Raw genomic sequence first — 18,831 nt, forward strand, 5'->3', positions numbered from 1 at the left:
CCTGGGACACATGTGTGAGAGCAGAGGACATTGGTTTGAGAAAGACCCACCTGGAAATCTAAAGAGAGCTAAGGTGAGTCTAACTTCCACCCAGGTCCTCATGGAACATGTCTTTGATGAGCCGGAGGAATGGATTAGGAAACCTGTGAAGAGCAGTGCCAAGGAACTGTGCCAGGTAGAGACCACCCAAAAAGCAGAAAAAATTCTGAGAAGTGGAATTAGGAAAAACAATTTGGCAATTGGAGACAACCAAAATGTTCAGAGTAGGGCTGGCAACAACTGCTCATACAGAAAAAGATGGAGAAAAAGCCAAGACAACACCTGAAACCCTGAAAGACAGAGGACTAAAAGCCCATACCAAGGGCCAGAGGGACTATGTGCTTGTTTTGAAAGAGCTTGATAAATGATGTCCCAGGCAGAGTAAGATTATTTTAAAAACCTCTGAGTTCCTTTGATAGGCACCCATGAAATATAATTAAGTCTGCAGTCACTGTATTATTTAGATATAGGCTCCAAGACATTATCCTGCAAGAACTTCATTCAAAAAATTCTCATGTGATATGTCTCTTTGAAATCACCTACGGAGAAATCATGCTACATTTTCTGGATAGTATCTGTAAATAAAATCTCTTATAACCTGCATGTAAGTGTAGCAGACATACATTTAAGCAATTAACAGTTGCATTTAAAATGGAATTTTTTTATTTACAAAACAAAATCCCACAGAACTCATCTAGAAAAGCATTAAGATGGTGAGGGGGTAGGGGATTGACACTTACCCTGCTTATCCAATTACAAACTCTTAATCTTATTGTGACTTTCCAAATCAGCAGACCATTTAATAAAACTTGGGATGGTTCTGTCAGTGTAACTGATTCCTTAATTAATACAGCAGACTCTAACTCTTTGAAAGATTGGTTTTCATGAGACAAAAGTCTCATTTCTGCTAAGTCCAACTCTGCCAGTCTGGAGAAAAATTATTTTGGTAAATGTCCTGTCAAGCAACTGCTGAGTAACATGTAACTCTTTATAGTAGTACAATGCACCGAAGAAAAACAGAACAGAAAATCATGTAAAATGTTGTCTAGCTTAAAAGCATTCTAAACTTGGGAGATTTCATTATTGTTATCATTGTTTTACCATTACCATTTGCAGGTAAATGACAGGGCCTGTATGATGCTGTTGTACTTTTGTCTGCTATTAACTGGAGATTCTGGTCAAACAAGGGAAGGAAATGTTGTGAGACCAATTCTCTGTTCGCACAACTGTATTGATTTCATTAGACTTATGTCAGCAGAAAACATAGGCTTCTGTTTAGATTAGAAAAAAAGCCACACCATTTGATTTTATTAAAACAATTTTTTAACCTGAAGAGTAGAGATGAGTGACAGGATCCACTCCTAAATCTAACAAAGTACATGACTGGGGATTGGTAAATCCAATCAATTTTTTTTTTATTTGTGCATCACATACACAAAGCTAGTAGGAAGTTAAGCATTATAAATCTTGAGAAGACTTTGCACAATTATTTTTTATTGTGATACACAAATGTATGCCACAGTTAAGCCTCTCTGTTTAGAAGAGGCCACATACAAAGGAAAGCCGTTTACAGCCAATGCCCATTATATGTTCTAACATTTCTCCTCTATGCTTCAAATAAGCAGTCTTGGGAAAAAACGGCAGCAGGAAATGTACCAGTCCCTCTCACTGTAAGATAATGTCCTAAAGCCCTGGGAATGAGAAAGGAGTGTGTTCGGGAAAGGGAAGAAAAGCTCACTATTTCTGGGGTTGGTGGAGGAGCAGTTTTACGCAGAGTGGCTCCTTCTGGGAAGTTCTCAGATGAATTTTCAGTAACAGAAGCAGGAAAGACATTGCTCCAAGAACTCTCCGCGGCACATCAGCCTTGGGTTAAACTGCAGTGGCTGAATTCGCCAGGCTTAAGAAGCTAAATGAGAGCTGGGCCAGCTAAAACTGATCCTTTTTTTTTTTTTTTTTTCATAAAGGATAATTGTAAAAATAAAACTTGGGCATTTTGCCTTAAATAAAAGGATTTCCACAAACAGACTGTAGGCAAACCCACATAGATGGAGAGTAGTTGTATTCAATTGCAATTGCTCCTATATTCTCAATTCCTGTCTAGAGAAACTGCCCTTTCTGGAGGTGATGGGCAATTTTCTTTCAGTGATAGCTGGCACCTGGATCTCTTCCTAAGCACAGACTGGGAGTTGTGCTTCATTACATTTACCGTGTTTGTGATGAGGATTATCTGTGGCTTGAAACAGAAGTGAGAATGAAATTAAATCCTTTCAAAAGATGGTCATTAGAAGGACCAGTCCTACAACAGTGCTCCACTGAAGTGCTTCGAGACAATTTTCTGATTTTTTTCTTACTGGTTATCTGCTTCCCACAGAATTTACCTGACTGCAAATGCACCAGACAAAAAGCTAAGTAATTTTGTAATACTGACTTCTATGATCCTGTAACAGAAGGTCTCAGCCTTACCACTGCAAGCCAGACTACAGCTGTGCAATTAATTCATTGCTGCTATTCTTTCCAGTTTAAAAACTGCTTGAGAAAGAACCAAGTCAGTGCACATCGTTAGGGTAAAAGTGCAGTATGTTCTGAGAGCCCGCATAAGTGTTTTTTTACATGTAAAGCATATAGTGATTACAAGGCACAACTCTGCAAAAGCGTTCAGGAGAACCACACTGCAACATGTTCTTATATGGCTTTTTGTCATGGCATCGCCACTGGTCAGCATGATTTGGACCTTCCACTTCAGTTCTTCCCCCTTCCTGAAGTGAGAGGTCAGAACTTCTCCAGTAATCCTTCAACGTATGACTTTACCAACCACCATTTTGAGGACTGTTCTCTGGAACGTAGTCTACCAGGCATGTCACTGTACCTGCAGTTGTCAACACTTCCTTATAATCTTTTCATGGTAAGCTTAGAAGGATATGAACTTAAAACCTTCTTTCTGTTTAAAAGCCTACCATTCTGGAATAGCTTTGAAAATGGTTACTCTTAGCTTGATTAATCAAAGTTATTTCAGAATATTCTGAATGAGCAAACCGTTTGTCTGATTGATTCTCTGTGGGACTGACCTACCACAAATTCACCTCCTTATTTATAGGCGGAACACTTCTAAGCTGGAAACACACTGGGTATTTTCATAAATCAAAGCTGCTCTCACTTGGATGATACATAGGAATCAACAATCTAGTACTACGTAATGCACAGACAGTTTTTTGGAAAAGGAATACATGAATATTATTTGTATGAAATAGTATTTTTAACATCTAAACATTAAAAAAATGGGGTTTTGACAGCCTTTTGACATCAGCCTTAACTGACAATTTTCATACTGTCACATTTTATTCTCACACCTGATGGCGACTCAGTGGTTTGAGACTCCCTGAGTGGGACTCAGATACTTGGGCTCTCTTCTGAGTCCCACCATCAGTATAAGAGGATCAGGAGGCACATTTTTGACCTCTGACCCTCAGCTTCCCCTCTCTTCAATATCAGAAGAAAAATATCTACCTTCTAGTAACTTGTTGCAAGAACCACAAAGAAAGGTTATATCAGAACTGGATGCTGTGATCATTACTGTCCAGTGCCATATACCAGACACGTTCACATCATCTGAATTGGGGCTTGCACTCATTTCTGGAGGGGAGGAATCTATCCTCCTTGTATGAGCATGGCACTACCAGCTGATTTTACCATCAGCTTGTGGTCCCTAAGAATCCAGTAAACCCTGTTCAGAGGGAAAGAAAGATTACAGATGAGTGTTTCAAAGACTCCCCAAAGTAAACAAGATAATCACTATGTGGCTATATGAGAAAGAAAGGGAAAGCGGTTAAATTTCAGCTTCTGAACTACGCCTTTGGAAAATAGGTTATTCACAATAGAAATGTGTTTTAGACATCCAGATTTGTTACTAGTTTAAAAGTCAGTTACTAGTTTAAAAGTGACGAGTCAAAACCTGTATAGGTGTACAACTGAAAAGACAAAGAAAATCCCTCAACTAATATTTTTTTTTTTTTTAGAGCATGTACTCACCAGGACATACAGACATAGAAATGGATTGGATTATGTAAGTTTACCTCTTGTTCACAGACAAATGCCATTCATTATTCACCTCTAAAAAAACCACCTGTAACTTCATCTGCTGAAAAGCCATTCAAATCATATACCAACTCTACTTGTATCCAAGAATTTCTGAAGGGGAAAGGACAGACAAGAAATGAGTCTGGGTGTTTCAGGAAGTGGAGAGGAAGAGGGTTTTCTTAAGAGGGGCTTCTGGCTTCTGAGACTCAATCAGCTTGCACCACTGATTTTAGCAAATATCCAGTTACTTTCTGCAAAACAGAGTTTAAAACATTTGGAGTGAGGAAATAGGGCATGAAGAAGTCTGTGTTATGTGACAACAAACCGCTTTGCCATACGTGTTCCCCACATTTCAGACAAATGAATGGACTAAGGTAAATGATTAACATTTTTATCTTGCTTTAAATATGTTATCAAGATTTTAAACTAAACCTTTTCAAATGTCAGGAAGCAACAACTTCCTTCCTGTCGTTGAAGCATAAGTCCACTGGAGAAAACCATAATGAATACAAAACTAAAAGATGCATCATGGTGCAAATGCACAGGACTCTTCATTAGAGGTAGAGTCAGATTTAGCATTTCTTAACTGTCAACACGCAACTTCAAGATTTAAATAACTTTACTTTAATACATCCTTTTAATTAAATAGAAAATTACATGCAAAACAGGGAAAATACTTAAGAAAGGCTGGTTTTGCATTCAGTAGCCTCTACCTGTGGATCATGAAAGCTAACATCCCCCATATTTAAAATGACTGACACTACCTGGTTTAAAAGACTGAACTGGAGCTGCTGGAAACAGGACTGGAAAAAGCATGACTAAGGAAGATGGAGTGTGGCAATCTGTTTGGGGCATGGGAGGATTCTCCCACAGCCCGCTTGCACCTCTCCTCATCCCCAGCATCACCCCCAGGAACGTGGTAGTGTGACCAGGTGCTCCAGATACAATATCTGCTGCTTCATGCTCTTGCCAAGGCAATAGTGTTTGGCTGTAACATTTTCTAAATCACAAAGTTATTACTCAGTTCACTCCTGCCAGTGTCAGAGTTGGCACTCCCAGTCACTTTCCCCATAAAATGCCCCAGATGTGCCTCCAAGGACACTGACTGCCACTATTTAAGCCACTGGCAGGAAAACACTCCAGATTATATCACAGCTGCTACTCAGGTGGACAGGTGGAAGGGCAAAGCAGGTCTTAGGAGCATTAGGAATGTAATTGCTCTTTCAAGAAAGGGGACAGCTGCAACTACAATTAAACTCTCTTGAATCTTGATCCCTCTTCATACAAGAATCTGGTCATGTAACTGCTTGAGTTGGTGTTCCAGCCGACTCCCTATGTACCAACTCACAAATCCCTATCTGCAAATAAAGACTTACTTCATCACTAGGAAGGAAGCATTTAAATAGCCTTTCAAAATATTGTTTAAAAGAAGAACTCTTCTTCATTACGTACTCAGAACAGAGGAGTGGAGGAAAACACACCTCACTGGGTCTGGATATGTGTCTTTTCAATCTAGAATTATTGCTATGAGCAGGGCTTACAAGTGGTTTGGGCCAAAACAATCCTCTCTTTCTAGGGAAAAGTAAAAATCTCAAAGAAATTGAAGAAAAAAACTCAAATAAAAACCCTGAAATTCCAGCTCCTTCGCCTTCGCCTTGTTCTTCACAGTCCTTCCATCTCCAAAGGAAATTTGACTTCAGCAATACAACTGTGGTACACAACAAAGTAATGTGGCCTCCTTCTACCACCATATACTTCAGTTAAAACACTGATAAGTTCCAGTACCACATATATACTTTGGGGTCTTTCTTTGCATGGAAGCCAAGCAGCAGTCCTTTTAAAGCACAAACTGCCCTTTGTCCTGGGACAGCACTAACAATGTGTTCTTTCCTCCTAAAAAAGCTCATGGAAACTTTTTAAATCATTGACATGTTCCTTGTCAGGATGAACAAGAATAACAAGAAGCGCTTCTACAGGTATGTCAACCAGAAAAGGAAGGTTAAAGAAAGCGCACCCCGCCTGATGAACAAGAATGGTGACCTTGTATCAACAGACGAGGAGAAGGCTGAGGTACTCAACAGCTTCTTTGCCTCAGTCTTCACCGGCAACCTCTCTCCTCACCCCTCCTGAGCCAATGGAACAAAAGATGGGGAGCAGGGGCGTAAAGACCCTCCCACTGTAAGGGAAGATCACGTTCGAGACCACCTAAGGAACCTCAATGTACACAAGTCTATGGGACCTGATGAGATGCATCCCAGAGTCCTGAGGGAACTGGCTGATGTAGTTGCCAAGCAACTCCATCATATTTGAAAAGTCATGGCAGCCAGGTGAAGTCCCCAGGGACTGGAAGAAGGGCAATGTTGTGCCCATTTTTAAAAAGGAAAGAAAGGAGGACGCTGGGAACTACTGACCTGTCAGCCTTACCTCTGTGCCTGGGAAGATCATGGAACAGATCCTCCTAGAAGCTATGCTCAAGCACATGGAGGACAGGGAGGTAATTCGAGACAGCCAGCACGGATTCACCAAGGGCAAGTCCTGCCTGACCAACCTAGTGGCTTTCTATGAAGGAGTGACTGCATCCGTGGACAAGGGAAAAGCAATGGATGTCATCTATTTGGACTTCTGTAAAGCCTTCGACACGGTCCCCCACAACATCCTTCTCTCTAAATTGGGGAGATATGGGTTTGATAGGTGTACTGTTCGGTGGATAAGGAATTGGCTGGTTGGTCACATCCAGAGGGTCGTGGTCAATGGCTCGATGTCCACATGGAGACCGGTGACAAGTGGGGTCCCTCGGGGGTCCGTCCGTACTGGGACCAGTACTGTTTAACATCTTCATCAATGACATAGACAGTGGGATTGAGTGCACCCTCAGCAAGTTTGCAGACAACACCAACCTGAGTGTTGCGGTTGACATGCCAGGAGGACGAGATATCATCCACAGGGACCTGGACAAGCTGGAGAGGTGAGCCTGTGTGAACCTCATGAGGTTCAACAAGGCCAAGTGCAAGGTCCTGCACCTGGAACGGGGCAACCCCCGATATCAATACAGGCTGACGGATGAAGAAATTGAGAGCATCCCTGCAGAGAAGGACTTGGGGCTACTGGTGGATGAAAAGCTGGACATGAGCCAACAATGTGCACTCGCAGCATAGAAAGCCAAACAAATCCTGGGCTGCATCAAAAGCAGCGTGGCCAGCAGGTCGAGGGAGGTGATTCTGCCCCTCTGCTCTGCTCTGGTGAGACCCCACCTGGAGTACTGCATCCAGCTCTGGGGCCCTCAGCACAGGAAGGACATGGACCTGCTGGAGCGGGTCCAGAGGAGGGCCACCAAAATGATCCGAGGGCTGGAGCACCTCTCCTACGAGGCCAGGCTGAGAGAGTTGGGGTTGTTCAGCCTGGAGAAGAGAAGGCTCCAGGGAGACCTTATTGCAGCCTTGCAATACTTAAAGGGGGCCTATAGGAAAGATGGGGACAATCTTTTTAGCAAGGCCTGTTGTGACAGGACAAGGAATAATGGATTTAAACTAAAGAAGAATAGATTTAGACTAGACATAAGAAAGAAATTTTTTACAATGAGGGTGGTGAAGCACTGGAACAGGTTGCCCAGAGAGGTAGTGGAGGCCCCACCCCTGGAAACGTTCAAGGTCAGGTTGGATGGGGCTCTGAGCAACCTGATCTGGTTAAAGCTGTCCCTGCTCACGGCAGGGGGGTTGGGCTAGATGACCTCTAAAGGTCCCTTCCAACCCAAAGCATTCTATGATTCTGTGATTCTATGAACTACCTGGGAACACCTACACCAAAAGGTCTACAGTCCAGGGGCAGAAGTGATGGATGGTTTGAAGCCCTTTACAGAGCTTTGATAGTTTTGAAAGCAATAAAACTTTAAATAAGCATAGAACATAGTATCACAGAATCATAGAATCATTTAGGTTGGAAAAGATCTTTAAGATCATCCAGTCCAACCATTAACCTACATCTTACCAAACCAGTCAGTTTGTCTGCCAAAGGGTGTCATAAGAACACTTACTGAAACACATCTGCTGATGAAGCAGTTAAGATCATTAATACACTCTTCTGTAACATTAAGTACACCATTTATTTTCAATCATCCATATCTTTTCCATATTAATGGTAATGAAACACAAATGGTTATAAAAGGACTCAGTCTGTGAAAGCCATTTTGCCATAAAGGGCATGCTTTCAAATAAACAAAAAAAAAGACTTCAGTTCATTATCAGCCCGCAAATAGCATAAAAATTCAAACCCACCTCAGAACACCTAGTTACATTGTCAAAACTTGCACAAAGGTTTTCTTTTTCTCTGCAACAGATAAGCTTGTCACCCCAGTCTAAAGAGGGCAAAAGGTGAAGGAGATGCTGCACCCCCCCCCCCCCGCTTTGCTCTTGGTGATGGCCTGAGGGGCTGCATTCCAGCTCTGCTAGGTGCTGCAAAAAGCCTCTCCTTCCACATGCCCAGTGTACTCACTTTTAGTTTTTAAACTAGCACACACTTTCCACAAGTAGTATCTGCAGATAAAGGTGATCAAAATGAGAGCTAGGCATTTAGCTAAAAATCGTTTAATAAGATATTTTTTAAAAGCTTCCCTTCCAGTAATCTCCCTCACAGTGCCTCTCTCTAAGCTTCCTCCTCGTGCCTTGCTTGCCACTGCTATGAACATACATGCTGCATTTGGAACTACAGCAACTGTAGATGTGTCAAGGGCTGCTTGAGTTTACCTAGATCAGGTACCAACAGCATAAAGCTGAGAATAATACAGGCTTTAGCTTGTGCTTGGTAAGTCTGCCAGGACCTCGTGCACTTAGCAAGGCAACAAGCCTGCAATGAAGTCTACACTATCATAGTTTCACTTCTACTAGAATCTGGGGGACCTGTTTTGAGATGAGTATGTATGCTATTATCACACCTACAAACCCCTGGTCCAGGAGGAAATGTCACTTAAGCCAAGTTCTGAAATACAGACCAATGCAAACCAGGTCAGAGAAGAACTGCAAACTGCATTTTTATCAGTAGCCTCCTGTCCTATTTTTAACTTGGTCTTTTTAGGAGGCTGTGTCTCCAATGACCACATGTGCCACAGCTGAATCTTCGCAAACAGAGAAGAGGCTTACACCTGTTCTCAAAATCTAGGGCTTTGAATTTCACTTCGGATCAAATGGCAATCAATGCAGGTCACAGACTGGCTTTTCTTCACACTTTTAGCAAGAAATGCTGCTCAATGAAAAATCAGCGTGTCAGACCTCCCTTCAGTACGAATACAAAGGTACAGTTGTTAGAGCATTTCCAACTCAACTAAGATAGCTCTGCCTAAAAACACTATTCAGCTTTTGTGCTAAGAGCAGTCCTCAGCTCAAAATGTTCTCCAAATTCCATTGTAAATTTCCTAACTCCCTCTAACTGAAACATAGGGCCATATCCAATAAACTCATGGGGATGCATAAATACGTATTACATCAATACTTTAATTAAGATTTATCTTGTACTTCTACATCCCCTCCTTGACAATTTTATTTTTCACTTGTGTTCTCTGCATAGTTTAAAGCCTTACAGAGTGGAAAATAATGGCACTGATATCTTTCTGTCCTTCACATAACTATGATAACACTTCTGGCTGTGAAAACCTACGACTAACACTGCCATTGCATTGCTGAACTAGTCTTAAAATAGGTACAGCACTTACACCAACTACAGCTTTGGAGGAAAAAACAGAAAAATCTTTCACTGGCCTGAACAGTGGCAACAAAAGTCTGCCAGCAACTGCTTATGGCAGTGGTAAATTATGCAGTGCCACTATTATTCAGTAGGTGTAAAAGGTATTTAAGTTTGGAAGAAAAATTGTTTATAACATCTTAATAACCATGGGGGAAAAAAGACAATTAATATAGTTCTGAGCAAAGAGGAACCTTCTTCATATGTCACTCTCTATGTTGTCTCCAAATCATATCTGCCCCTTGATCTCACCAGCTACAAGCAGTGCAATCATACTGCCTTGTGTCCCAGCTGGCAATTTCCGTGGTCCATTCCCTAGGAACATCTAGAGTGTTCCCACTCCAGTTGGCCATGGAAGTCTACGCTTAGTTTACTTTTTCTATATTCATTAATCACAGGCACAGTAAAAAAGATTAACTAAAAAAAAAAATTCACTAAAATTGATTTTCCTTTGTATTGCAAAACCACAGAAAAATAGGTATCAAGCAGTGATGTGATAAGAATCAGTGCTGCATTCCACTTTCCTTTGCACACAATACAGGCTCCACTTATGCTAAGAAAGCCTGAGGCAATATGAAACTGTCTGAGGTCAGAACTACTATTTGCAAATAAACAGCAACAAATACATTGTCTGCTCTGAATGAAGCATAAATCTGAGGTTTCGATTCAGTGTTTGATTCAGTCTTCCTCCTCTTAGCTCTTCTCCTTGAAGGCCAGCAGCAAATGACAGTATAAAGATGTCACCAACATTCCAAAGAGAATTACAGTACTGGGACTACTCTTCTTTCCTCTACACCCTATGATACGGCTGGCAGATAAAAAGGCCGCTGAGGACAGGAGACTCGGTGACTCAGACCACAGCACTTAATTTCTCTCTTCTTTGTTTTTGACTCCATGAGACATCATCTATTGCTGTATCAATCTCAGTGGGATAAAAGGCAAAAAAATTATCAGAATTCCCTCTAAACCACGTGGAAACATCATGGAAGTAAAATACAACAGAGAAGTCTCAAGGGAGAGTAAAAGGCAGAGACATTTTCATCTGCTCTTCTTCATTACTCATGGCATAACCTCTTTCCTGTTACTTATACAAAGTGATAAGAAAAAGCAAATCATAAACAGATGGACATCTTCTCTATCTTCAGGCCTTTCCTCTTCAGAATATGGGTGTCCAATGACTGGTCCAGAAGGTGGATCTGACCCAGAAAGTGCCTTGAAGATAATGAGCTGCATAAGTAAACTAAGTATTTTGCTTAGCTTGGGAGAAGAGAGGGAAGTGGAGGTATGTCTGAACTGACTGGCAGGGAAACACAGTTATCTTTGGCACTCGTGACTCAAACAACTCTGCCTGTCCAAATCTGAATATGAACATCACCAGTGATTAGACATCAGTCACTTGAAAAAGGTATCACTCTGGCAGCTTGAAAAGTAGCTTGTTTGAAACAGCATTAATCTCAAATACCATGGCTCTCTAGAGGAATATTCAATCAGTGTCTAGAAGTTCTGTGTGTGGTACCAAGTCAGCAGTTACTGTTGTTGTACTCATCAGGAGAGACCCGCAATGACACAGGACAGCAAATATCAAAATAAAAATAGGAAAGAGAAAAACAAAGCAGGAAACAGGAGTAGAACTGCAGTAAGACATTTGGGCTATTCACCCAGAGGAAACGCAATTTCATCATCAAGTCAAAAACTGTGCTCAAAAATGCAAAGAAAGGGAAGTACATCATACATGGGAAATCAGCTCAGTGGTGTAATGTTAAGAAACATCAGAAGATGCGGTTCACTGAATGGTTGGATGCGGGCAGATGATATTCATACAACATAAGGACCAGTCTCTTGCCAGTTATACCAGATCTGACCATCTTTTCTATGCTCCCCTCCTCCCATATACACACAACTTAAAGTGACTAAAAACGTGGGGGAAAAATGAAGAGGGCAGCAAGCACAGCCTGAAAGGAGGAGTTTCAGCACCCAGATCCAGACCCTGTGTCCCAGCCCCAAAGGAGTTAGCCGGGGCCACTCTCTTGCAGTGCTGGGCAGCCCTGGACTCCAACATTCAGCTGGACTTGCCAGCACCGTTGTCAAAAAAGCAAACCAAACAAGCAAAACCCCTAGGCACTTCACAGCTGTTTCCCTCCCCATGACTTTGTACTGAATTTTTTACTACTTTTTTTCCAGAAGAGTGAATTTAAATTATTTGACATCTCAGCGGCAATGCAGCTTCAATACTCCAGCTACAGAAGGTGACAACTACAAAAAATTGGTTTTTAAAAAACATTTAATCACTTAACATTCACATCTCTGCACTGCTGCATGAAGTGCTACACAAAAGCTAAATATTGTTAGAAAACTCTTGGGTTTGTTTATCCTGTCAGCACCCCTTTCCACCAAAACACTGACAAAACTTGCAGCCACTGCTTGTGACATTAACAGGAACGTAATAGTGGAGTTTGTAGCAGAATATTAAAGTTGAAGGAGCTTTCAGTTTCACTTTATACAATCACCCCAGCAGCAACAGCAAGCATTTTGAAATCACACCATCAATCAGAAAATTCACATTTGGGACAGCAAAGCACTGAAATGATCGGCGGACCTCCCCAGTATTTCTTATGTAACTGGACTTAACACCGCTAACTACAGAGTCTATAAATCAGTTTCTCCACAAAACTCTAAAGTCATAGGCGCCAAATACAAATATTTTTCTCATAATCCCATCCTTGATCTTTTCATGTTATTATTGGACTTCTTATTCTTAGCTACATTGTTGCTAAAATAAGTTGCTCTTTTTTTCCTACAAAATTTGCCAAACCCATTGCTGGAATGCGTTTGTATTGTCCTCTTACTAGGAGAACTCCTGTAACATTCCCATTGACCTAATTGCAGTTTTTGGCCTGAAAAGATGACACGTTTGTGTGAATCTGGTAAAGCTGTTGAAGCAGGGATACTAGAAATGAAGTACCCTTCTGGCCCCTTTCATCAAGCTCCAGGCTGAATCCCCTTAGGAATGTGATGGCATTTCTTCTCCCTGCTTTTTTCTAAAATCCTATTCTAAGCTGCTTAAAAAAAAAAAAAAAGTCCAAAATCTGACCGAAATAGCCCAGAAGTAAAGACAGCTGGAAAGATGAAAGGGTGATAATGTTTAGATGCAAACCGAGCGACATGTTCCAACAACTGGCAGGGACTAAATTCTGTCCCAGAAATGTATGTTACTTCATCTGTCATTAAAGAATACAGTGTCAGTGAGGATATCTCTGAAACCACAATACAATTACATTGTTATACCTCCCTATTTAGAAAGCATTATCATTACTTAGAGAAAAACAGAGTTTTCATATTTATATGCCCTCAGTGTGGTACCTGTTAAGGCAAACCTTCTTCCTCATAGCAGGAGAAGAAAAAAAAGAATTACAGGACCAAATTGATTGTTCAGAGATAGTTTAAAGCCTTTGTAGATACCATCATTAGACAGGCAGTTCAAATGCAGTAATATTATATGAAAAACACAAGCAGTATTGTGTCCTGTATTAGATTCAAAACACAGTTTGTAGAGCCTCTCAATGCAAAGCAACTCCTGCTCTTTCCCCTGCTGCAGATGAAGCTCACTCTGGGCAAAGTCCCGTTTTATGGCAGAGGCAGTGCTTTTGACTTGTATCCTTTAAGCTGGTGAAATCCTTGGATGTGCCCACAATCCTGTTTAGAGTCATGGTTCAGGGACATGCACGTAACTGTGTCTCTACTGTATCAGTGTGCTGTGTTCCCAAGAAATTTCTGGTTATAATATATACTCCTAATTTTCTAAGCTTCTGTCAACATAGTGGCTTCCTTACCTGCGCAGATCTTCCCATCATAGATCTCGCACACCCAGTCGTGGCACTCGCAGAGCGGACCGTAGTATTTGCCGGACTCAGTCACTTGGCAGATGCAGACTCCACACTCGCATCTGCCTCTGTCGCTGCAGAGCTTCCCCCCTGGGACGCGGCACCTCAGCTCCGACTCAGCCCGGGACAGCCGGCATGAAGGACTACCCAAACTGCTCCTGTGGAGGACAGCAAAGAGAACAAGCCGTGGTCAAAGCCAGGGGCTGCAGCTCAGAGCTGATGAAAGCTTGGCTCATGCGAAACCACCCTCCTGACATGGCTTCAGCCAATCCCCAGAATATTGTCTTTAATGCCACCACTTCAGTTATGGTTGTAAACTATTACTTGCCTCAAATCACCCAATTTTCTTCTCTTCCATCAGAAATCTCATTGCTACCCACGGGAATGCTTATATTGTATTTTACTTACCTCGTTAACTGCATTAGGCTCATCTTTTTTTCATTACGCATATCTGGTATATATGCATCTACATGTATAGTTTGATTATCTATCATGAAACATTTTGATCTGAATTATTCCAAAAGGTTTAGAAAAGATGTATACATCCAAACATCTATGTAGCATAACAGGAATATATGATACCAAAAAGCAAACCTATGGTTGATTCTAAGAAAAGACGTTTGCCAAAGTAATCCTTCTGGTTGTCAGATATATAGGATCCATGCTTTCATCAGAAAAGGAAACCAAAGTAATCACTGATTTCCATGCAATAGTGTAGTTTGTGGCAGTGGTTTTAGTAAAGTCAGCAGAATCCGGATGCTAGATCTGAAGATTTGCAGCTCTGCCATGCAATTGCACCACGCACTGGAGCACACAGAGATCAGGACTTTCAGGACACACAGAGGGAAAATCACACAATGCCTCATCAGGAGCTGGACTGTAGGAAAAAAGAACAAAGGACTGGCCAAGCCAAAAGTAGGTGTTCACAACGCTAGGGAATAGTGAGGATTCAGGTTACTAGCACCTGCACTTCTCAGACACTAGATTTTGCAGGCTGTGGAGCAAAGGAGCTGGTGGCTCTGCAAGCAGGCAGGTGGTGGCCTTGGGGAATGGCAAAGGTGCCTCGCTGCGCCGCTGCACCAAGGAGCAGGAACACACAGGGTTCCCTGGTTAGGCGCCTGCTCCGCCCAGGCAACAGGATTTAGAGATTTGGGCGTAAAGAGTCATCACTACCCAACTCTTCCCCCTTCACTGCTTTAAAGATCTGCATCTCGGGCGTGAAATACATCACCGCAACAAACCCCCGCAGCATACACGACACCTATTTAGGTTCCCAGCGACCCAGCGCACTTCCCTCAGCGTCACTTTTTAAGCCGGCAGAAGAAGAGCTCGCAAACCGCTCCACTGCTCCCTCCGCAACCCCAGCCTCCACGCTCCTGACATCTCGTAAATCAGTCGCAACCCCCCGGGAGGCTTCAGAGCCACACTTACCACATGGCCGGGGAGCCGGCCGGTGGCGCGGGGTGACCGGCCGGCAGCGAGGTGACCAGCAGCAGCACCACCAGCCCCGGCAGCCCCTGTGCGCGCATGGTGCTACGCCGCACCTGGAGCACTGCCACGGACAGACGGCCGGACAGACGGCCGGACAGACCCGCCGGGTGTGCAGAGAGCTGTGAGCTGGACAAGCCCAGCTCCAGGGCTGCTCCCCCCGTGCTGCAGTGGCTCTGATTAGCTGCCTGGGAGCGGGATTTGGGCAGCGCTCTGGGAGGGAGGCCGGTGCCAAACCCCGAAGTTTACAGTCTAGGCAGGGAAGTAATTAGAAACAGTTGCGCAGCCAGATGGTTTATTTTGATGTTTTAAAAGTGGCCCGTTCACAGACGCGAACGAACTGCCTTATTCTCAAAGTGCAGGCACCGTAAATATTTGAGGTATGTGTATCCCCCCGTCCTTTGATGGATGGCTGCTTGGGATAATCGGCGTAACTTAGCGGGGGAAACGCGCACCGTTGAGGAGACAAGGACCAGAGCTCCCCAGCTGCAGCATCCCTGCCTGGCTGCCGGCGCACCTCCCTCCCACCTGCCTCCCCGGGTGCCTCCCTCCCCTCCTCTCCCCAAGGCTTCCTGCTCCCGGCATCGCGCTGTGCGACACCGCGGGCTGCCAACCTACGCCAGCCTGAGTGACTGCAAATTAAAAAATATTTTTAGCTAGCTGTTTCCTAATGCCTCATTAAAACGCACAGTACAATACTTCATCAGAGCAGTGGGAGGTGTTGGAAGGGCTTTAAAACTAAGCTAAAATGAGGGATAGTCTCTCTAAATAAGTGAAGTTTGTCAGGAATGGCCACATGCATTTCTTTATGCTATGGAAAACTGCAACACTTTTTGACCCCTCTGGTTGTCCCGGGAAATCACTGATTGCCCAATACCTCCCTGGGATGGAAAGCTCTTAAAGAAACAAACTTCCACCACAAAAGATGGTAGAATATAGGTGTCCTGGACTACACGCACACACACACGTGCATTTTTAAGGCAGGCAGCTGACAGAAGAAACTTTCACTGGTTCCAGAGCCTATATTGGAGATTAAAGCCCTCAGCAGCTTTCTCAGAATGAGTAACTTTTGGTTTATTTTCATATTAAATATCTGGTATACCGCAGATTATACTGTTCTAAAAAACATTTTAAGATTTGGTTAAAACTCATTTGACTCAGATGGTGCCTTTCCCAAAAGTGTAATTAGGTGTCTTACATTTACCATAGTCAACTCAAGGGTACAATACCCAGGATTCCTGTTAACATAACTAGTTCTGCTAGTGATCTTCCTGAAAAAAAAAAAAAAAAAAAAAAAAATCAAACATTTAACCTTGCTCTGATGGTGTTGTAGACGCCAAAAGAACCTTTAAAGTCCAGTTTGGGGCCTGTAAAATCAAGTTGCAGTCAAGTACCCATTCAATTGAAATATAAACTTTAACTGAATGACGAAAGAAGAGATTGGACAAAATCTGTTCTAGCATATTTGTAAAGAGACAATCTTATTCCCTGAAGATATACAGGTTAAAACCAAACATGATTCCAGTAGACTATTAAAACATAAAAATTTTGTCTTATTTTAAGAGGTTATCTTGAAGTGGCAAAGCGTAAAACTTTGCTCTCTACTTGTAGTGTACTATCCTCTACATGGCACATAATTTTGCCCTAAGACATGAACAAGGAAAATTAGAGGAAAAAAAAAAATCTCAAAACCCTGTATATAGCTCTTGCACATTGTATACTAAATTTTTAAGAGTTTTCCTGCCCTTTTTAGTATATTTCACATTGCAAATATGTTACAGAATATTCTCATGCAACGCAGCTGGGAAAAATCCTGTATTAAGAATGATCTGTTGGCTTCAGTCTTGCAAATGCTTACAGTTGTGCTAACCTCATGCATTTGACTTTGATGGATCTAGTGAAAAGGTAATATTGGCAGGCCTTTATTTTTGACAGTCCTTGAATTTTGAAGTCCATGCTTAATGCAGCACTATGTGTTCTATCTGTGTGATAGTTTTTCAAATTTATTTGTAGTGCTACAATAAAAAAAAAAATAATTAAAACCCCTTAGATTCAAACAGGGAGCACTTTTAAGAATAATATGATTGTCAGAAATTGTACTGCCAGAGGTCTGGAGTTCGAGAAGAATAGATAGAAAGCTTTGCATTTTAAACAATAGTAATTCCCTTTTGGCCCTAAATTTATCTTTAATCCACACACTAAGATGCTGCCATCTGTTCATCTTCCTCCTTCTTCCCTGTGCAGACTGGTGCTGATAGGCATTCACAAGACCTTCTAGCAGCCTGCAAACTATAACTTCAAATGTACGAGGAGAAGACATCCATCACGACACGTTGACCTTATCACTCTCTTATTTTTTATTTATTTACATCTGTCAAGGTTTTAAGTAATACACACCTTTTGGCTGTGGACCTTTTGAATTTCGAGAAGGCACAGTTACATAGCCCAAGGGTGCAGTATTTAAAATGTGCACTCAGAGCTTAAGTTTAATAATTGTTTTCACACGTATGTGTCTCTAATACACTAGCTCAGTGCTCCTTTACTGGATTTTAACCTTTGCTCAGACCTATTATTTAATCATTTAAGCCCAGAATGTTTGTATGCATGCATGTATATATATATGCACACTAGATGTGTTTATATTTGAGAGCTAAGTGGCTCCCAATCAGACTGTAAATTCAATTTAAAAGGAGCCAGTCTCTTTCTAAATGAGAATCTGACACACTGTCTTGAGGACCACTCACTTCCTTTCAGCCACTCCTGTATATAATCTTAAGGAGCTTTGTTCTCTACTGGATAACATATACCTATCTGAAGTGGAGCGCTCGTGACATGCTACTTTTTCCTACATATTGGAGTTTCAGACTAACCGTTTAGACCTGTAGGTGCTTGGTAGATGTACACTTCACACACTGTAATGTCACTACCTGCAGAGAAAGGTAGAGAAGAGAAAGTCAACACAACGCTGAGGAGGAGGAGGAGGAGTGGGAACATACTGCTAATACTGAACAGCCTTTTGAAAAGTAGGCAATAGGTTTAAACAATACTTGTCAGACAAGAAATGTCTTCCAATAAAGATGTGGAATCAAAAAAATAAGTGCCGCTACACACACCTACACTTGAACCTCAGTTTAAGTATATCACTCTCAGTGTTCTTATTAAAAGTCTGCAGGATTTGGTATGGTCAGACATTGGGATAAGCCTTCCTCCTGCAATTTTATTTACCAGGAGAGAAGTCAATAGTGTAATTTTCTATCCAAACTGGTGATGGCTCTTTTGTGGTTTCATAGCCTTCTGAACTGTGAAGAAGTGTGATGCAACATTATGTTTGAAAACCAAGTTGTAAGCCCTGGGGTAGACTAGGTAATTCATAAGCAGTGATATTTCTTAATTTTTTTTTAAAGGCAAGCATTATCTTAACTTTGCCAGAATTGTTTTTGTAGTAAAGTGAATTAGAATAATATTAGCACATAAGGAAATTAAAAAAAAAAAAAGCTTTCTTACTCTAAGAGTGGTCTAATACTGGAACAGATTGCCCAGAGAGGTTGTGGAGTCTCCACCCTTGGAAATATTCAAAAGCTGTCTGGACAGGGTTCTGGGTAACCAGCTCTAGGTGGCC

The 18,831-nt window shown here is 42.0% G+C and overlaps 1 protein-coding gene across 1 annotated transcript in view; it reads right to left on the bottom strand.

The window, feature by feature from the left end:
* Positions 1 to 15,253, bottom strand: part of ITGBL1 (integrin subunit beta like 1) — a 154,193-nt gene extending 138,940 nt beyond the window's left edge. Inside the window, exons 1-2 of the mRNA XM_075724300.1 lie at positions 15,156 to 15,253; positions 13,674 to 13,882 (exon numbers count right to left, since the gene is read on the bottom strand). Of these exons, the coding sequence (XP_075580415.1) occupies positions 13,674 to 13,882; positions 15,156 to 15,253 (307 nt within the window). The remainder of the gene's footprint in view (positions 1 to 13,673; positions 13,883 to 15,155) is intronic.
* Positions 15,254 to 18,831: the final 3,578 nt, after the last annotated feature.

The sequence above is a fragment of the Pelecanus crispus genome, chromosome 1 (genome assembly GCF_030463565.1).
Source record: "Pelecanus crispus isolate bPelCri1 chromosome 1, bPelCri1.pri, whole genome shotgun sequence".
NCBI lineage: Eukaryota > Metazoa > Chordata > Aves > Pelecaniformes > Pelecanidae > Pelecanus > Pelecanus crispus.